At 32.6% G+C, this 16676-nt stretch overlaps 3 protein-coding genes across 3 annotated transcripts; all 3 read right to left on the reverse strand.

Annotated features, from left to right (window-relative positions):
* Positions 1–4464: 4464 nt before the first annotated feature.
* On the reverse strand, positions 4465–5687 carry LOC125223672 (uncharacterized). Its single transcript, XM_048126925.2, has 3 exons — positions 5281–5687; positions 5104–5172; positions 4465–5024 (listed from the first exon to the last, which is right to left on the reverse strand). The coding sequence occupies exons 1-3, from the start codon at positions 5578–5580 to the stop codon at positions 4764–4766; spliced, it is 630 nt and encodes a 209-aa protein (XP_047982882.2). The 5' UTR covers positions 5581–5687; the 3' UTR covers positions 4465–4763.
* Positions 5688–8107: 2420 nt separating this feature from the next.
* Positions 8108–10608, reverse strand: LOC125223477 (AP-2 complex subunit sigma). Its single transcript, XM_048126645.2, has 6 exons — positions 10549–10608; positions 10351–10449; positions 10200–10250; positions 9632–9805; positions 8764–8823; positions 8108–8401 (listed from the first exon to the last, which is right to left on the reverse strand). Exons 1-6 carry the CDS (start codon positions 10549–10551, stop codon positions 8360–8362), a joined length of 429 nt encoding a protein of 142 aa, XP_047982602.1. The 5' UTR covers positions 10552–10608; the 3' UTR covers positions 8108–8359.
* Positions 10609–13073: 2465 nt separating this feature from the next.
* Positions 13074–16052, reverse strand: LOC125218285 (S-adenosyl-L-methionine-dependent methyltransferases superfamily protein). The gene is made up of 3 exons (XM_048119922.2): positions 15946–16052; positions 13989–15196; positions 13074–13559 (listed from the first exon to the last, which is right to left on the reverse strand). Exons 2-3 carry the CDS (start codon positions 15164–15166, stop codon positions 13469–13471), a joined length of 1269 nt encoding a protein of 422 aa, XP_047975879.1. The 5' UTR covers positions 15167–15196; positions 15946–16052; the 3' UTR covers positions 13074–13468.
* Between the last annotated feature and the right edge of the window lie 624 nt (positions 16053–16676).

Below are 16676 nucleotides of genomic sequence, written 5' to 3' on the forward strand. Positions count from 1 at the left end.
AATCTCAAATTGCAGTATTTAATGAAAGGATAAGGTATGCCGCAGGCGGAGAGTGAAGGAAGTAGCTGGATTTATATAGTAGAAGAAATGGACCATATATTGGGCTAAACAAAACTGATATTCCGGAATCTTAGCCCATATTTTCTCTACTGCAAATGCACGTTCTTGAAATATTAAATCTTAGAACTCCGATAATTATTTAAAACATTAATCTATACATATAAAAGGCGAGTTTTGGCCTTTTCTTGAAATATTTATATGTTTTGTCCTTATTCTGAAATATTTATAAGTTATGGACCAATTTGAGTATTTTAAGTAACTCATGAATATTTATTTAGATATTTTAATGAGTATTTGACTAATTTTTAAAACACTACAATAACTCATTGGTGGTTACAAATATTTAAATAAAATAATGAGCATTTAACAAATTTTGTAACCTATATTGTCTTGATTTTAAAATTATGATGTTTTAATTCCATGATCTCTCATTTACTAATTTTGTACCTATAAAAGGCATAGAATTATAGATGAAATACAATATACACACTAACAAAACATTCTTTATTCTCTCTCAAGCTCTCAACATTTTATTGCTCATTTTAGGAACATTGTTTTGCTCGATTTTGGAGCCCCATCAAGTTTATAGGTGCCTAGCAGGTTTGAGATGTTATATACGTTAGGAGGAAGTCGTTTTCATCTCTGGGGAAAATATGTCAATCCGAGAGCACTAACCGTGATGTAATTTGTCTTGCGGAAAGATGGTTTTTCTTGACTAATTTTCATTGTAATTTCCATTTCATTTATTGTTGTTTTTTTTCCTTTGATTACAAAAGTTAGAATACCGCGTGTATATGGTTCCAGAATTTTATCTCAATATTTCTTACAGTTCTTAGAGAGAGAAGAATTGTAACATCCTTAACTCAAACATACATAGTATTTATCTTCATCTTTACACAATTTATTATTTTTAGTAGAGAAATATGAAGGATTGTTTTAAACATATTTTTCAAAAATGTCAACACTTAATGTAGTCTCTTTATCATTGTCCAAATAATTGTGTTTGTCTCAATTCAATTTTAAATATGTTTAAGTTAATATCTTTAGGTGTAAAATGAATTGAGGAGTATATATTCATTGAATTTTTATTACATAGTAGTATATTTTTCTATTTTAAATCGTATATAATTATATTGTTTCTTATTTTAATTAATCGATTAACAATTTAAAATTGTATGACAAAAAAATATTCCGTCGTGCATCGCACGTGGGTTAAGACTAGTTCTAATTTAATTCCCACTTTTCGGATTATTTTTGTTGTGATTTACACGATCAGCATTCAATTTCTTCAAAGAAAATTTAAATATCAGTCTGATTCTAATTAGTTGCCTCGTAGTTAGATTTATTCAGATATACTTTTATTTATTTTTCTCTTTTAGCTTTTTGCCTTGGAAATGGATTTAAGAGATTGTTGTGTCACATCGCACAATTTTATGGTTTAAGTTATGCAATTATCTATCTTCGTTAAATCTTTTTCTATCAACTTGTATGCGTAACCTTTTCAGTTTTCAGTTTCACCATAAACAAAGCAATGAAAATTAAGGGAGGAAACGATAAGATCATACAAATGTTTAATTTATTATTTTTTAGAAACTTAAAGTGAACTTCGATGCATGTAGAGGTCCTATGTATCCATCTTAATAAACATTAATTAAATGAAATTTGATAACTTATAGTAATTCGGATGGATTCAGATATACACTTTAATTTTCTAAAATCTAGTATCATTGAAAACAGTTTTTAGCCCTTTCCAAATTAATAATAATTGAAGACTAAATCGCTGGAGCTGAATGATATGGAGGGTTAAATAAATTTGACAACAGAAAACTTGCAGAAGATTTGAAAGAAAAAAATGACTGCCGAATTTTAGGAAAAAGAAGATCTGTTTAAATAAAAAAAAATTCACTTTTAAAATGTGATATGGAGTACGCACTTTAATGCTATCAGATAAATCGTTTGAGCTCCCAATTAGACTTTTTCTAATAAATTTAATTGATTATTAAATTTAGTTAATTTATATAGTATAATTTTTTAGCAATGGAAATTTCTTAACAAGTTGCATAAATTGAGCAGAAACTAAAATTTACTCCAAATTAAAATTTAATTCCTTTAGCTAAAATACCACGGAGTATAAAAATATACTTCCTTCGTCTTATCCTATATGGAGCATTTCTTATTTGGCACGAGATTTTATACTCTATTAGTTTCATAGTAGTAGAGTCATTTCATTTTCTGCACTCGTTTTAAAAAAATAATTATAAATAGTTAAAGTTGAGGAAGAGTAAAGTAAGAGATAGAATACTTGTTTTGAAAATTAAATGGTGAGAGAATAAAATAGAGATAATGATGTTTTCATTTTAAAAATGTGTCAATTAAAGTTAGATATCCTAAAAAGAAAAATTATCACTTAGAGTGTCAAAAAAATACTATGGTTAAGCCCCTACCTTTAATAATTTTTGCGTCCGCCACTGTCAGCAACGATGTCCCTTAATCATCTCATCTCGTTCCATCAGGACAGGATGGTTAAGGGATGTCATTGCAAGTGTCCCGTCCCAAAGGGCATCCTAGTTGCGCGGTGATGCCCACTCTCCCCGTGAGTGTGAGTCGCTTTGCTATTTTGTCATTTTGTCCACCCCTCATTTATTGTCCACTTCACTTTTTACCATAAAATATTAAGTAAGTCTCATATCGCCACTAACTCATTTCACTCACTTGTACGAAAGAGATAAACTTACCAAAATTAAAAAAGATTGGTGGCCCTTCACACGAATAATTAATAGCATCTCCAAGGGGAGAGATAAATGGAAGGGTAAAGTCGTATAACTACTATATTACCTTTTCTCCATGAAAAATTATTCTCCAAAGGGAGAGGTATTTGAGAATGTATTATACTTTTTCCCATTTTGAAGAGGTATCTTTACCTCCATCAAATGGAGAGGTAAAATCATATAACCACTATATTTGTCTTCTTTTCATGAAAAACATTCTTCAATGGGAAGATATTTGAGAAGGTATTACACTTTATATTATTTAATGCATTTTATATTATTATTTTATTTTTTAAAAATAATATACCTTTCTATATATCTTTTTCCTTTGAAATATATTATTTTTAAAAAAGTAATTATAAATAAATTATATACTTCTTTTATTTACCTTTCTTTTTTGGAGATACTTATCCTTCCTTTTTGGAGAAGCTATAAGGATACCATTTGGTACCACTCAGTGTTTTAAAAATCGGACCGGACCGGCCGGTTCGACCGGTTCAACCGCGAACCGGCAGGTAGTCTGGTCCGGTTTATCCCTAAAAACCGCTAGTACATTGAACCGCCGTGAACCGGAAACCGGTTTTTCACCTTTTCAAAATATTTTTTTTAAAATTTGTTGTTGTTAGGACTTGAACACATGACCTCCTCTCTAAATACCAACTCCTTTACCACTCCACCACATCATCATTTTGTAATATTATGAACATTAATTATTCTTATACATTAAATCTGAAATTCTTTTTCCACTAAAACTAATAATTCATTTTAATTTTATATTATTTTAAGAGAATGTTAATTATAATATATTTCTTATATTTTAATTATACTTTTACAATCACTAATATTTTACAATATATGAGTTTATAATTATACATAGAGTTTAATATTAGTTTTTAATATTGTGTATTATAATTTATTATTGTATTTAAACATATGGTCATTAAAATTATTATATACTAATATAAGACTTGTTTTCTATAATAATACTATTAAATATATAACACTATAATATTTATTGATAAAATATTTAATTAAATCTTATTATTTACTACTACTAAATAAACATATATATATATATATATATATATAAACAGTATTCCGATTCAACCAATGGTTCGACCAGTGAACCGGTTGAACCAGTAACGACGCCGATTCGCCGGCCGATCCGATTTTTAAAACATTGGTACCACTGCACTATCTGAATATCTATTGAAACAAGTCAAACGACACTGCTTCGAGTCTAACTCTCTCGAGCAAAATATTATCAGTATACTATAGTGGATATGAATGGATATAGTATACACAAGTACACAACCAAATTAAAATTTCTATATGGTTGAAAGAGTTGTAGATATTTGACTACTACAACTTTTTAACATATAAAATAAAAATAAATATTTTCCACAAATATCGCAGGTAGCCGTAATAAACTTTATATTCCCTTACCCGATTACGCTCTCACACGTAGACGCAATCATTAATAAGAATGGCAATCGACAACACACTAACACACAGCTTCACGTATTCACATACTAAAAGCATGTTTTCATCAAATTCGTCTCTATGTAGTCACATATAGTACTAGTACTTTTCTAGAATCAAGTTTGGTAATTTATAACCAATGGGTCGCTCACAATAAAATGAAATATTCGAACTTACCATATATTTTAGGATAATAATAATAATAATAATAATAATAATAATAATAATAATAATAATAATAATAATAATAATAATAATAATAATAATAATAATAATAATAGTAATAGTAATAGTAATATAGTATGCGCGATTTAGCGCTTTCTCCAAATCTTGAAAGATTTGATGGAATATAGTACTACAAAAATATATCCCCAAAGAACATTACTCCTAGAGTGGCTAATTTGAAACAAAAAAGAATAAATTGATTTTAGTTTAGTTATTGAGCAGGTGTTACTATTTCCTAGTCGACTTGGACTTGATTATTCGTATCCTCTTCCTCCTTGCTTCGGCAGATCTGGCCCGTTTATCATCATCCAACGGCCAATATATCACCACGCCGCCTGATTCCTCTTCAGCTGGAAGGTTCAGATCGAATCCACGTGGCTCCCCGCTTTTCACCGATCCACACTTGGTCATCGCCTCCTGTTTCATTGCTCTGAGACGGCGGTTGGTTTCCTTGAGCTTGTCGTAGTATTTCTTCACATTCGCAATCTCCTATTTTTCAGATTAGAAGAAGATGATAATGAGAGAGAAATTACGCGATTTTCACAGAAATTCGATTTGACGAACTTACCCCTCTGAGCAACTTCTTCCGCTTTGTTTCTTCCTCAATCAAATCCAAGTAATCCTCCCTTCCTTTTGACTGCAAATCCAGAGGTTAAAATTGTAAATTAACGCCAATCAAGGAACAAATCGTGCTGAAATCCAGAAATCCAACCAATTTGATAAAATTGAGTAAATTAAGGCTCGCCTTATTCTTCTTGGAGGAATGCTTGGGTTTATCATCGGATTCAGTGGCGGAGAAGATGAGCGGCGTGTCGGGGCTGGCGGTGGTGCGAGTGGTTGGAGTTTTTCTGTGTTCAATTCTGTTAATTGAGGGCGGCGACACAAGGCAAGATCTCTTCCTCCGGCAGCCCCAATTGCAATCAGGCAGCGATTCAGATAGCGGCAACATCATGGTCTTGAGATTGAGCAGGATTTCGGCGACGGCGATTTCGTCCTCTGTTGGAGAAGCCAACGGAGAGCTGGTGGAAGTTGCGGCCTGCTCCATCTGTGACTTGGAATTTCGAAATCGCTTTCCGTAGTGATAAAAGGGGGATTAGAGGGATTTGAGAGAGAGAAGATTGTGTTGATTGAAGAGAATAGAGATGGAAGAATGGAGGGGGGTGTTTTAGTTTTAGCATTTGATTTGGGGTTAGCATAAAAGGGGCAAAGAAAATCCGTGTGTTGTGCCACGTGTCGGCTGATTTGAGATGGAAGGTCTCTGCTAGGGTTTAACCCAATTGTGGTGTGGTTTGTGAATTCAATATGACGCTAACATTCCAAATTGGGAATAAATATACACGCTCTGCTATTTATATTCAAATATGACTGGGAAATCATTTTCGCTGTAACTGACTCTGAATATTCAACTAAATAAATTCTATTGTATAAGCAGATTAAAATCTATTGTAAATTATGATTGGATAAATAGTATAGTACTTAGCACATTTCTTTTAATTTCTCTGCCATATTCTCTCTTACTTACTCTTTCTTATTTTACTATTTTTTTTTATTTTAACTATTTATTAATACAACGAAGGAGTACTTGTTACGGCGACTCTCCCAAATCTACCAATCAGACCGTTTATTACAAATTTCTAGTTTAAAAGTTATGGTCTCTTCTTTAGATTATGATCAAGAAATTGAAAATAAGTTTATTTTTTCTTAGATATAGAAATAGCCAAGATAAAATCAGTTGAAGTTAATACTACTATAATTCAATTTATTTTTTATCTGTGTACGCATATGTACTCGAGATTACTCCAAGTATTGATTTAAAAGCCGGAGAAAAAAGATTCTACCAAGTAAATTGTGTTAGCTGGTCGTAATTCAATATCTCATGGTAATATTACTCGAAAAGTTGTTTTGCCACACGCTTGTACTATCAGTTGGAAAATAAAAGCCAAAATCATACTACTATGTATTTTCACTCTTTATTTTTATGGATCCTAATTGCACTATATCAAGTACTCCATTTTGTTTCTACTCTTATTTATTATTTCAACCAGTCATTGTTTAATGTAATTAATAGAAATATTAACTTGTCCGTTAGCTAAGAGTCTATTTAGATAATGGAAGAGTTAATTGCTTCATAAATTCCATTAAATAAGAAATTATTGAAAGAAAAAGTAGAAGAACCAGCAGATGCATATTTGCCAAAATGAAATAAAAATGAGGATGTTAAAGTTGTTAACTGAGATAATACTGAAATTTGTGTATTGATCACTTAATTGAAAACTTCATTTCTGATCTTTAGATGTCTATAAATTTCTGGATGGTATAAATTTAAATCTTTCCTTGCATGAAAATTGCAGATAAAAGTGGTTTTGAAGCTTTAATATTAAAGGAAATTCAGATCTTAATTACCATACTTGGCAACCAATCGTTGATTATGGAGCGGTTTCTCTTTGCTCTTTTATTTTTTCAAACTTACCAATTGTAGCATAAGTCTTTTGTAATTTTCGGAAACAAACTTATTAAAATAATTGTTCTCTCAATCAATGCACATAATTAAACCAATTTCGCTTATTCGGATAAGAATCATTCCATTTCTAATAAATTTCAATTAATCAAGGGCAATTTGCCCCAAAAAACTTAAAGTTTGGTCAATTTAAAAAAAAAGTTCAATTATAACGTAACTTTGACATATTTATCAATTATTTCATAGTCTATAATTTGGAAGAAGTTAGGTATAATTTGACAATCGAAAATATTGTGAAGACAAAACATTAGCCTAGTTAAGAGACTGTTATTTAATACATTGAGTAAATCATGTCTTTAATATTTATGCATGTTTGTGTTACATTGATAAATTCAAAAACTCGGCATGATGAAATTTTTCGTAATGAGACACTTGAATAAAGTGTCAAAGTTATGATATAATTGGTCATTTTTTAAAATTGTAGAGTGAATCATAATTTAACCAAACTTATTCTCTTTGCAATTTTTCCATTAATCAATAAAGTGTTTTCTATTAGTTTTAATAATTTGACTGCTAATACTGCTAGGTGGTGTTCGGGTTCCTAGATAAAATGATTCTAAGATTGAATTGTGATATTATTTTAGCCATAAGGGGTTAGCTATAACTAATTATCCCAGATGATTATCCAGATTGAGTTGTGAAAATGAATCATATGAACCAAACACACTACATATTTAATATCGTGATACAATCTTGCAAACCGAACAGTTCCTAATATACATATAGACCAACTAATAATATTATGTTCCCCTGTTACCAATGGGAAAATTTTCCATGCATATATACTTCATATTTTAAATTTAATGTGTCGAAGATTCGACTTATTTTGTGGAAAATATATATGTATAGTCCATTAGGCTAGAAATCAGATTTATTCATAATAATACCCTTATATAAAAATGTTAGGAAGAAATTTGTAAACTGTAATATGTCAAACTTCTATTCAATGAAGTAAAAATACTCCTCATTAACTTTGTTTAATTTTAATTTATGCATTATATTGTCTAATTAAATTTTATAAGTTGTGATCATCACTCAAAACATAGAAACAGAATAACAAAAGAAACAGGAACCTGAACCGCCAGTACATCATGTGCATGCTGTATCCTTTTCAATTTCCTACAAAGCTCTTAATCAACAAGCATCCAAATAAAACTTCCAAATCAAGGATAATTTTGAGGGCATTCTTTACAAACCAGAAGTTAAAAATCTCAAATGATAAATATATAAGCCGATACAAGAGACGCAGGAGCTGATTTTAGCTGAATAACAGTATTGTGTAGCCCGATTGACCTCGTAGCAATCTTTAATCCAGCTTTTCCAATTCTCCCATTCTCTCAATGATTGCCTACAGTTCAGGTATAAGAAAATGAAATCAAGAAATTAGCAAGGAAGACTTCCATGGCATGAATGATTCATAAACCATTCTCTGAGGAGAGGGAAGAAGAACACCATTTCCCATTTTTCTCCGAACGATAAACATCTTTGTACATGACAGTAATAGATTAATGCAGATATAGCTACTACTGCAATTCATCTAATAACATTTAACTAACATTCATTTGTTTATATGTTAAGATGGCAGCTATATCCACTGTTAGTTTGTAGTTCAGATGAGATTAAGGGTGGTTATGTCATGCTCGCAAATAAAATTCCAAAATTGGAGTAACAATATATACCTCTACTAATAAAAATATAGGAGTATTATACCTTCTTGCTAGTTTCTTGGAGTTCCCCAGCAAGTATGAACTCATCTAGTATGAGATATACCTGTACAGTATAACGAATATTCATCAGATGTGCGGCCAATGAAATACTATGAATAAGTAGACATGATATTCTGAGTAATGCTCTGAAAAAAATGCACAAAGCACCATCAAATGAACTAAATTAATACATCCATCCGAGTTTTGAAGTGCAAAAATTCTCAGATCATACAATTATTCTCAAGTAATAACCTACAAATAGTAGGTACCCAAAGACAGGTTTGCTAGTTACTTACACACACCCACACATGTTGTTTACATTGTTCCACTGAATTTAGCATTCGGATACATATGCATTAAAAAGAATAATAAAGAAAGGGGGAGGAAAACAAACAGCACACACAGTGACACTAAAGCATTGACAGGCCAAATGTTCAATTATCATGATCATGACTGAGACAAAATTTCTTATAAATCCAAATACCAAAAGAATTAGAAATCAATCTGTGTTGGAAGCTGGGGCACACATAATTTTAGGCCCAAGATAATTGGTAGCGTCCATGTGTGAAACTAAGCTTGGATAGGTCCAACGGAAGATTTCCAGCTCATGAGGTAATAAGGTGCAAAACAAATACTTCAAAATATTGCTAACAATCAAGAATAGATACAAAACAATATGTACCCTTGAATTAACAAAGCATACTGAAACACAATCCCAATTGGCAAAGCTTAAAAGAAGATTAAACAACTCAATTGTAGGTAATGAAGCACAAAAGTTTCACTGCACTTTCTTAACGAAATATCAGACTATCCAACTGCCACGGTGAGCAAACAGTTGATCAGTAAAAGACATTGCCAAATGAGCAGCATACCTTGTGGAAATTAAATACGAGATCTAGCTCACACACATTGCTGAAAAAATGGTCCAGTATCTCGACAAATAAGTGAATGCTCTCCAAATAAGCCAATTCATTATCTGTAATGTCTACACACAATGAGAAAAATAAACCAGCATATCGCCTGTAGATGACCTTGTGGGTTCGGAACTGCAATTAAAAATTTGGTCAGCAACACATCAAGCTTCTTTAAACACAACCCAGACAAGAGCCTCGATGAATAAAATTCCGAAAGAGGTGTTTACTTTTAGCGATAGATTACACTAACATACATAGGATTGAATATTTGAAAACCATACAAACTCAAAATTGTTCACTTCATCGAAGTATAGATTAAATTAGCTTATGCTATCATCCAAAATCAACACCTCATAAGAGTATAAGCAATGAAAAAGACAGAAAGAACTAAAAGAATGTAACTTTTTGACACTCTATTCACCTTTCAATCCCCCAACACACACACAATACAAGAAATAACTAGAATAACAACATATGTGAAATGGAAACTTGAGAATCACAAACACGGATTGAGAGATATTATCACCTCCACGAAATTGGTGAATTTGGGATCCCTATTGACAACCAAACGATGAACCTGCAACAGAAAAGCGAATAGGATTTTTCAAGATTCACACATACAAATAGAGGAGGTTAAGAATTAAAATGAATTGAGAGATGAAGTAGGAGAAATTCACCTCGTACTCAACTTTATGCTTCTCGGATTCCTCGAGAGGAATGTAGTATTTGGCCAATCGGGTTTTCCCTTGCCTGTTCTGCAACAATATGAACCGGATCTGCGAGAAATAATCGACACAAATTCGTGATCCCGGAAATCAAACTAAAATTTGAATAATTAAAGATAGAAACAAATCCATGAGCAGAGAAAGGTTTACCATTTTTCAAGAGCCGCAATGAACAGTAGTAAGATTTTGAAGTTGAGGGAAGATTAATTGCTTTGTTTCGTTGATTCGGTCCGCGGTTCCCTATATTGACTGTTGTTGGAAAATCATCCATTTCAATTTCAATAATGTTTATTTTTATTGTTTACATTTTTATATTAATTTACTGTGACATAATCGTTAATTAAATCATCAAATTTGAATATTAAATCACAAAGTTTTAATTTTTCTCAATTGTCTTATTCATGCACAAAATGTCAAATAAATATTTTTTCTTATACAATCTTTTATTTTCTTAATTCCCCTCCTATTTATTGAAATATTTTTGATTTTGACATTGCTGTTGAGAAAAATTGAATCTTTGTGATTTAATATTTCAATTTAAAAAGTGGTGGAGCATACCAAAATCTAACCAAACTTAATAGTTTAATTATATCACCCCTTAATTTAATTATGTACTGTACCTATTTAATTGAAAATAATAGATAGGTTTTAAATGAATTTCCAGTTTACTTAATCATCCTCCATATTAAATAAGAAAAAGATGATGATCAATCCTCCATATTACTGATCAATATTTCCTTAATACTATAAAAAAAATTACGCTTCTCCAAAAGATAATGATCAATATCATATAATTACCTATTTTTGGTTATTTAATGAAAAATGAAACAATTTTAAAAAATAACACAAAAAAATACAAAAAACAAAAAGAGAATGCACAAGAAATAAACTTCAATCATTATAACTATATTATGCAATTCCAACTTCAATAAAGAAAATGGTTTATTTTTTATATATTTTTCCATATATTAAGATAAATGTCCATTGTTACTAATGGATGATTTATAGTACCTCAAGATAATTTTTGTCAATCGGAAAATAGTTATGTGGACAAAAAATGACATCGCGTTAGTAATTAAGATTGTTTTTGCCGATGTCCATTTTCTTTTCTTTTCTCCTTTTGTTACTTCATCTCGTATGCCTCTATATCTCTCACTTCCGTTTCTTCTATGTCAATATGTTGATTGGTCAAGCTAGAGAGCACATGAGAGAAAAGTGTGAGGTAGTCGACGGTGACAATTCGCAATCCACAACTCTTTTGTGTGGAGAGGGCGCCATAGAGTGTAATTGAGCAGATCCGTGTTTGTACGTAAGAGAGAGAACAAAGGAAAGAATGAGATATCAAATTTACTTAATATAGTAACAGTAGAAAGTAAAATAAAAGAAAAAATACTTATCCTAATGAAACAATGGATGAGACGAACGAAAAAATTTGATTTCATGATATGTTCTGTTTTGGAACCGTACACTTACATGGCTGGCCAGAATTTGACCATAATTTAAATGGTTACACGTATATGAAAATTTGTACACATGCCACAAAAAAAACTTTGAATAGGATGATTACGAATTATTCCAGCCAAAATTTGATCAAATTAATTAAGTGATTTACTATTTGACAATTATGTTGTACTAAAAATAACAGTAGTGTATACTTTAGTGGCAGGAATATCTTTGATTTTATTACCTTGTTCCAATCAATCTTGGAGCATGAAATATACATGCAAAAGCTGGCTATAGAACCAAACTTGTGCTTCCATTTTTACATATTAACAACCTCAAAAACAAGAAAAAAATACCGAAAGAGAAGATACATGGAGTAATAAATTAAATTCCAGATGGCTCCTGCGAAGACTTGTTTAAGAACTCAATGCAATCTGCAATGGCTTCATTCTTGTGTGAATTGGAGGAGAAATAATAAGAGCTGCTGCATGAGGTTTTCGGGGTCTCCGCCGCCCCATCAAACGACCTCCGCCTAGGCGCCACCGCCCCGGAACCACCTCTTGACGGGGCAGGGAAGATAGTGAACCCCTTTATAATCTTGCGAAAACGGCCCAACGACATTTTCATGTTAGCTAAATTGTGGATCAAGATATTAGAGAGAGACTATAATTTTGAGAGTTCAAAATGGGAAACTCATGAGTACTACTTATGGAGGCAAAAAAAGGAGTGGGGAAGTAGTATTGATTTTGTGATGATTTATTTTTGTGAAAAAGAGTTTAGTTGTTGCATAGTATATGTGAAAGAGGATAGGTTGATGCTTATTTAGAACAAAAGCACTTATCCAACCATGTGAACACATCATTCTATAGCTGCTTTTGCTTAAATAAGTGTAGGTTTTAGTATTCAAATATGTGTTGGATTATCATATTTATTTATATCAATAATTTTAATCAATTTTTGGAAATCGACACCAGCTATTGCTAGGTGTGTATGTTACATGTATATAGTACATATGTTATATATCCAACATTGGACACAATTGACATATAATTCTTCACAAATTATCGTTATGACTAATGATCATCAATCTGAAAGTCTAAATGGCCTAGAGATAAAATCTAACAAAATATGACTTTGTACATATAAGTAATTTGTAAATATTACGATCTTGATCATAATTTACTGAAATAACAATGCTAATGTTGATTTTCAGACTAATTCAGCAGTGGATGTACACTAGAACAAGGAGTATCTTTTATAGCAAATTGAATCTTTACAACCACAGTAAAATAAAAACACAGACAAGTCTAGCTTCATCTCTGGAAAAATAAGTTTCAAGAAGAATTTTCCTTAAATGTTGTGTGTCATCGTATATAATAATGACGACAGTCCATCGACAACAATAAGAAGCACAGACAATGGAGTAACAACACGGCTGAAGAAATCACAAAACAACCAAGTCCAAGTGCCGGGCACTGGTCTTATACCTCGTTGGAGTGTAGACGTGGGCCTGGTTTAGAATCATCCGAACAATAAATATCTTGTAAAACCAAGTTTTGTCCGAGGACAAATTCTCCCGGGTTGCAAGATCACCTACTCCAATACTTGCTGGTAACGAGACTCATTCTCATGATGAAGTTTTCTCAAGGATAATGCACCAGTTTGATTTGTCATAAAATCTGTCCACGATGACAGCACCTTCGACATTGCTGGCTAACCTGCAAACAGATATTCAAGACAGTATCAAGGTACCGCAAGTAGCAAGATATTGACTAGCGTGGGGTCAAAATAGTTATCAAGTTCTGTCATCTGTACTTCAGGCCTCAGCACTAATGATACTATCAATATACTATAAGAATGAAATGTCAATTATACACCAGTTAGCAAGTTAAGTTTGGTCGTTGTCATTGCAAAACATGAGTTCCTCATCAATGGAGAGCGGCCTTTTTTCCCACGAATTGGTTGAACTCGTTACCAGCACTATCACGGAATCACCAATCAAGGTTTTCAAAGAGATCTATAGCAGAGATTTAGAACTTCTACTACAACTCACAAAAGGTTAGTTTTCAAATTATTCTAATTATGCTTAGAAACAGTAGTATTATAAACTAGTATCATGTTAATGTAATATTAAAAAAATGCCTCACCTTTCAAGTTCACCTTCACTGAAAACATGATAATATCTGTCGTACACAACTGCACCCTTCTTATCATCTTTCCGTGCAAAACCATTAGATACAGCATTTGAAGAAGCTCCACTTACTTCAGCTCGATGATAAGGTAAGTGCCATGGCACAAAATATTCTTGCTGACATAGACTACTCTTTTTAACTGTAGAATCTGACGAAAGAGGCCCATAACTGGACTTTGGGTGTTTAATTTCATCAGACCTTTCATCCTCAGACTCTTTAGGTAAGCATATCGACTGCTCCCCAGACACACTTTCCTCAGTTTCTGAGATGCTCTCTAGATGAATTGAAGGTGAAGGGCTGCGTGTTAGATCACTACAGCTCGGGTACTTGATATCAGTGGATCTTTCATCTTCGGACTGATTAGGTAAATACATAGACTGCTCTGCAGAAACACTTTCCTCAGTTTCTGAGATGCTTTCTAGCGAAACTGAAGATGAAGGGCTACGCGTTCGAGGGCTACCAGGTCCAATCCATTCTTCGACGTATTTTGGACTAAGGGGAGTCCATTTCTTAATCAATGAGTTATCTTCCTGCTCCCTAGCCCAAACTGTGATTAAAATAAGACCACCTTTTTTCACAATTCGAATCAATTCTTCGACAGCTTTCTTTCTCCTACTTTCTGAGCTCAAGTGATGCAAGACTGCAATAGAGATTGCAGCATCACCATAACCAGTTCGGTAAGGAAGATTCACTGCATCAGCAACCAAAACTTCATTTCCTTTATCTGAACATATATTGATAAGGGGTGCACTGATATCACAACCGATGAAATAACAATTTGGATTCAACCCCAAATATTTCCCGTTGCCACACCCTGCATCTAAAATGAGAGATCCCGAGGGCAGAGCGTTCAAGAACCCTTGGACCTTGGGCCATTTTGCAAACCGGGTAGAGCTAAAGTGGGGAGCAATTGCATCATAAACACGATGAACATACTTCTTCTCTATTTCGGGTGTAACCTGGACTTTGGACGACGAAATTTTCTTGTTGTTCCCTGCAACTATAGGGGGTAAAACAGGAAATCCTTCCGAACCTAATGAATCATCTATGTTTTCTCCTTTCATGGTGCATAAACTTTTCAAGGAAGCCTCGACTTTTACAATGCTAAATCCCCTTCTAACAGCAAAGATCATCAGAAAATGCCATCACAAGCAGGAACAAGTCTGCAAATTAATACTCGATCAATAAAGTAAAATGCAGCTTTTCTTCTGCCTATACATATACTTGCATGATAGTATAAATCACCAGAAAAACAACAATTTACAATGGACTATTAAAATTAGTATATTTCAGAGAATAACAAAGCCATTGGAGGATATTGCAGTATATGCGCATGAATGTTTTAAAAAGAGAGAATTTTTTACACAATAGAACCCCTCTTGTTTTGAGGGGCGTATAATGGCCCGCCCCATCCAGATTGGAAGATATTCATTGTATTGAAAGACTTAATTTTTGTTGTAATTTGAGAAGAAAGAAGAATGAATAAAATCACCTGAAAAGCACATGAAAGACGGTGAAGAAGAATGAAGAACAAATGCAGATAGGAAGGAGAAATTTTACAGAAAGAGGAAGAAGAAGAAGAAGAAGAAGAAGAAGAAGACAGCGGCGCGTGTTCTAGGTTTGAGTTAATTGGGCTTTTCATGAATGAGATATGAAGTTGGAAATCCAATTAAAAGAGTAGAAAACCAATTTAAACACTCCAATTTCAGCTCCATGGTATCAACACCAAACTCTGGCTATATAGGTACGAGGTCTCCGTCTATATAAGCACACCAATTAGAAACTAACCTTAATCAAGAAGCAGATGAACAGTAAGTTTTTTAATATTACTCCATAAAAATTCAATCCTACAACAATGGGAATCCGGTTGAAAGTGTAATAAAAATAACTGAAAAGCAATAAAAGGACTTACGAATTCAGAGCAACAGTAGATTGAAGACGACGACGAAGAAGGCGATGTTAGGTAGATGGGAGGTTGAAAGCAATGAAAACCAGGGTCCAACCAAACCTAACCTTAATTAACCCAATAAATAATACTCCTAATATACATGGGCTTTGCTACCTTCCAATTTAGATTGGATTACGCTTCGGCCCTAATCCTCAACTCGCTTATTAAAATTAAAATTTAACCATGGGATTTGTTGTCATTTTAAGATGTAAAACCTTAAAAGTAGACCAACTATATTTAAATAAACTTTTATCCGTAGGTCTCATTCTCCACTAATAATACTCTAATCATTTTTTTTATACTAGCTCTCTTACTTTATCAATTGTGCATTAAAACTCGTGTCGTTTCAAATATTGTCTATTTTTTAGGAACGGATAAAGTATTATGGGCCACTAAATTTATAGTAGTTATTATATATCAATTAATTAGTGATCCCAATTTATTTATAAGGTATTTTAAGGGGTTGGGTGACTCATTTATAACATGGTATCATGCTAGATCCAAGTCGATGATGCGTTTTTGTTGCAAGTGTGTAAGTTTGAACCAACCCACACATATTGCAGGGCACTGAATCCCCTTATCGCCCAACATGCACAATTCGGTGATTCTAACTCTGGATGACCCTTACCCCTTATAACACTTTGTAATGGATTGAACGGCTTATTTCTAACATGATCGTCAAACTAATTAGGTAC

The sequence above is a fragment of the Salvia hispanica genome, chromosome 1, assembly GCF_029641045.1.
Source record: "Salvia hispanica isolate PSC_SH4W2 chromosome 1, Shi_PSC_v1, whole genome shotgun sequence".
NCBI lineage: Eukaryota > Viridiplantae > Streptophyta > Magnoliopsida > Lamiales > Lamiaceae > Salvia > Salvia hispanica.

What these genes read in the sequence shown, in the direction of transcription:
- LOC125223672 (XM_048126925.2), bottom strand. Translation starts at nt 5,580, where the DNA reads ATGGAGCAGGCCGCAACTTCCACCAGCTCTCCGTTGGCTTCTCCAACA. An exon ending in ATTCCTCCAAGAAGAATAAG is followed by an intron (nt 5,173 to 5,280) that starts GCGAGCCTTAAT and finishes CTGGATTTGCAG; the next exon opens with TCAAAAGGAAGGGAGGATTA. An exon ending in GGAAGAAGTTGCTCAGAGGG is followed by an intron (nt 5,025 to 5,103) that starts GTAAGTTCGTCA and finishes TCTGAAAAATAG; the next exon opens with GAGATTGCGAATGTGAAGAA.
- LOC125223477 (XM_048126645.2), bottom strand. An exon ending in AGCATAAAGTTGAGTACGAG is followed by an intron (nt 10,251 to 10,350) that starts GTGAATTTCTCC and finishes TTTCTGTTGCAG; the next exon opens with GTTCATCGTTTGGTTGTCAA. An exon ending in TCGTATTTAATTTCCACAAG is followed by an intron (nt 8,824 to 9,631) that starts GTATGCTGCTCA and finishes TATACTGTACAG; the next exon opens with GTATATCTCATACTAGATGA.
- LOC125218285 (XM_048119922.2), bottom strand. Translation starts at nt 15,166, where the DNA reads ATGATCTTTGCTGTTAGAAGGGGATTTAGCATTGTAAAAGTCGAGGCT. An exon ending in AGTGAAGGTGAACTTGAAAG is followed by an intron (nt 13,560 to 13,988) that starts GTGAGGCATTTT and finishes ATCTGTTTGCAG; the next exon opens with GTTAGCCAGCAATGTCGAAG.